This window comes from Haplochromis burtoni, unplaced genomic scaffold (genome assembly GCF_018398535.1).
Source record: "Haplochromis burtoni strain Fernald_Lab_line unplaced genomic scaffold, NCSU_Asbu1 Contig_625, whole genome shotgun sequence".
In the NCBI taxonomy this organism is placed as follows: Eukaryota; Metazoa; Chordata; class Actinopteri; order Cichliformes; family Cichlidae; genus Haplochromis; species Haplochromis burtoni.
The window spans coordinates 54,941-58,811 of NW_024582986.1; the positions used below are offsets into that span (position 1 = coordinate 54,941).

At 36.9% G+C, this 3,871-nt stretch overlaps 1 protein-coding gene across 1 annotated transcript in view; it reads left to right on the forward strand.

Annotated features, from left to right (window-relative positions):
* Positions 1-3,871, forward strand: part of LOC102299989 (E3 ubiquitin-protein ligase rnf213-alpha) — a gene marked incomplete in the record, with an annotated part of 62,702 nt that overhangs the window by 40,504 nt on the left and 18,327 nt on the right. The window contains 3 exon segments of the mRNA XM_042214902.1: positions 651-851; positions 961-1,148; positions 3,562-3,682. Of these exon segments, the coding sequence (XP_042070836.1) occupies positions 651-851; positions 961-1,148; positions 3,562-3,682 (510 nt within the window).

The window sequence follows — 3,871 nt, forward strand, 5'->3', positions numbered from 1 at the left end:
AAAAGAGTGATTTGCTTATGCTACGATCAGTGTTGGGAAGGTTACTTTTGAAATGTATTCCACTACAGATTACAGATTACATGCCCCAAAATGTATTCTGTTACGTTACTCAATGAGAGTAACTATTCTGAATACTTTGATTACTATTACTGAAGGATAGTCGCCATACCAATACCAACTCGATTTTTAATAGCTTACTTACAACTGGGCTACACTGCCCATGAGGCTACATTCTTTAGGGCTATGCCTGTAACACTATTGCCTTCATATTAAATAATTTTTTGAACAATAATTTTTAAAAATATTTCTCATCATTATGCGGGCCAAAGGTGACATGGGCAGATTGAGACACAGGCATAGAGCCTCTTGATGCGTGTTTTGTTTGGGTTTCCACCGGCATGGAATTACCAAAACCAGTGAGGGGACAGCCTAACATATGAAACAAGAAAAGGCCGCCGTGTAATCCATTTATTTCAACAAAGTAACTGTATTCTGAATACCACCTTTTTAAACGGTAACTGCAACGGAATACAGTTACTCATATTTTGTATTTTAAATACATAACACCGTTACATGTATTCCGTTACTTATATATTATTATAACAAATAGATCAATATGTTATTAATCTATTTGGTCCTTTACTCCTCAGCTCCTCTGTCAGGCAATGACCAGCTGTGCTGATGAAGTACGAAAACGAAAACAAGATGATGAGCTTTCTCTTCCACTCATCCACGTTGCCTATCATTTGTACCAAAACCGTCTTCAGAACCTCTCACGGATGATTTCTCTTCATCCTGAAGTTATTTCCCCTTTGCAAAAAAATCCGGTGATTAGCGGTTATCCGGCAATGGTGAGCACGTTTCTTAATTCCTGGTGTTCACATTCTTGTGACAAGAATGACACAGCATGTTACAAATATTGCAAAACTATCACTTACAGACTACTTTACTTTCCTGTAGGTTTTGGATGTCTATGCAGCCAAGGCATGTGTTGAAAGCCTGGAACCTTCTAACTTAGAGAATGATACTGTCTGCCAGCGCTGGCTGAGGAAGGTGAAGAAGGTGCAGGCTTCTTTGGAGTTGATTTGCTTCCAAAGCAGTAGCAAAAAATATGGTGAGCACTGCCGGAAAGTACTCCATGATTTCAGGTAAGATACTGATGCAGTGAATTGAAATTCTGATGCCCAGTTCTCTCTAGTGTTAAAATGGCCTGTATTTGTATAGCGCTTTACTTAGTGTTACTGAAAGAACCTCTCATTGTAGTCGCCCATTGTTGTGACTCATATTGTGGTGATTGCTGTAATGCAGAATATTCTTGTTTATTCAAAGACATCGTAGCTCACTTATTTCAAAATCAGGTGTATGACATTAAACTGTCAACTTAGGTTTTCCACCTTTTTTTTCTTCTTTTTTTTTTGCCTGTCCCGTTTGGTTCTTTTGCCATCAGAATTATTGTCTAAAGGCAAAGAAAGATGCCCAACTTTACCAAATGGACCTTGCAGTGTTGGTCTATTTGATTCACCTTTGCTTTTATTGTTTATTTTATTTTATTTTCACTTGCTAACACGGGACAGACTTGACTGGGGAAAAGAAAAGGGAGAAAGAAAGAGGGAAAGAAAAACAGCGGGGAAGAGGAACGGTGATAAAGGGCAAAAAACAAAAACCAACAAACAAACAGACAAAAAATGCATATATCAATCACCTGGATCACCTGTTGAGAAAGAAAAAAGAGAAAACAAGCAAAAAAAGAGAGCAATATAATAAACAACATCATCACGATGATCTATGTGAATATAACAGTAAATACTAAATATTAAATATTATTGTGCAGCACGTAGGATCGACAGCGCACAGTGTGCTTTGAGGTAGGAGCCAAAAAGGGTGTAGTTTGTGTCTGTGAGCGCCCGTGTGTACACCTGTGAGCATGAGCGCGCTTGCATTTAAACGTTTCCTTCATGTAATGATCTGGTTTACCACCTTTTATAACTGCTTTATTTGAGAATACAAAAGCTGAGCAATGACAAAAATTTAGAATCACAAAACATCTGAATGAATTTTAAAAGTTTATATTCTTTTAATCACAAAATCACTGAAATGTGGGTGAATCCATTACAGACAGGTAAATGCTTTAATCATCCAGTCATGAAAGATTATTCTAAAAGTCATCAACTGACTCCAAATCCCCAGATATGAACCACCTGTCTGCTGAAGAGAAACACTGAACACTACTCTAACAGAGGATGACTATCTTGTTAATTTCGCCTCCTCACTACATATGACTCTGGATACTGTAGCTCCTGTGAAAAATAGAGCCCCAAATCAGAAGTATTTGAATCCCTGGTTTAATTCTCAAACAAGTAGCTTAAAGCAGATAACTCGTAAGCTGGAGAAGAACCAGCATATCACAAATTTAGAAGATCATCATTTAGCCTGGGGAAATAGTTTGCTGCTTTATAAAAAAAATAAATTCCTCTGTAAAGCTTCATCACTGATTAAAGAAAATAACAACAACCCTTGGTTTCTCTTCAGCACTGTAGCCAGGCTAACTGTACAGCCCAAGCTGTGTTGAGCCAACCATTCCATGAATTTCTTCACAAAATGAAATTTTAACCATTGGATAAAAAATTACTTAATAATCATCTTATGTAACATTATCTACAGCTCTCAAAAAGTTGATTCTGTTCATCTGGATGTAATGTTTTCAGTGCGAGAAACGTTTCGTCACTCATCCAAGTGACTTCTTCAGTCTCAGCTGACTGGTTGGGTTTCTCCAACCTTATAAACAGTACATTTGCATAATGACTGAAGGTAGCACCAACAGGTGTCCATTATTTCACTATAATTGGAACATATTTTAATAAAACAGTTAAAGAACAAAACTTGTGTCAGTGTCCAAATATACATGGACCTAACTGTAATTTGAAATGGGAATTTATTGCTACAGGGTGCCCGCAGCAGCATTATAGTGTAATAGTAGTGACACAGTATATACAATAACACAGCATAGGTCACATGTAAGCACATAAGTAACGTAGGTAGTTATTTTCCTTTTAAGTTAAGGAATAACAACAAATTAACTGAGAGTTAATCGTATAACTCTGAGCTCCACTGTACTGTCACATATCAATCAATGGATGTCTCTTGCATTAAGCTTTTTAACCAGATGCACAAAGTCCTGCTTTTCCACTGTGTCACTGCATTAGTAATTTCCCTCCAATGTTTGCTCTTCCTGTCCTATAGAATGGAAGTAGCAAGTGTAGCTATCAGTGTTTGGTTGAGTCATTTGTTTACATTTGGGTTGCACATCACCAGCTACTGCTATCTGCTATCACAAAGTTTTTTAAGTTTTTTGTGTTTTTCTGGTGGTTGTTAAAGCTAATTTTATTTTACAAAATTTGCAATGGAGGCTGACATGCATCTCTGTGTCATTCCTTGGGCTTGTCTTGTCATTGCACAGACTAGACTGAGGATATAGTGTTGCTTTAACAATGATATTGAAGTAATTTTATGTATTTTTTATTATTGTTACTAACTGTGATTGTGTGTGTAATATTTTTGCAGCAATGGCTGGAAGCGCATCCACATCCTTTCTTTTTTTGTTGAACACATGCTACTGGGTTTCCAAAAAGAAGACCGTCAGCTCAGGACACATGTCCTAAACACCATTAAAACTCTTAGCAATGTAAGTGGGTTTTTTGTTTTATTGTATGTTGTTTTGCTTTGCTTTAAAACAAGCAGTTAAACTGTTGTATCTAATAAAGTGGCTGGTGAGTTTATTCAGGTCAAATCTGGTTTGCTTTAGGTTTAATTTAAAAATTAAAGCTGACCAAGCTCAACATAATCAATGTGGTCTACAAAGATGGAGGCCGTC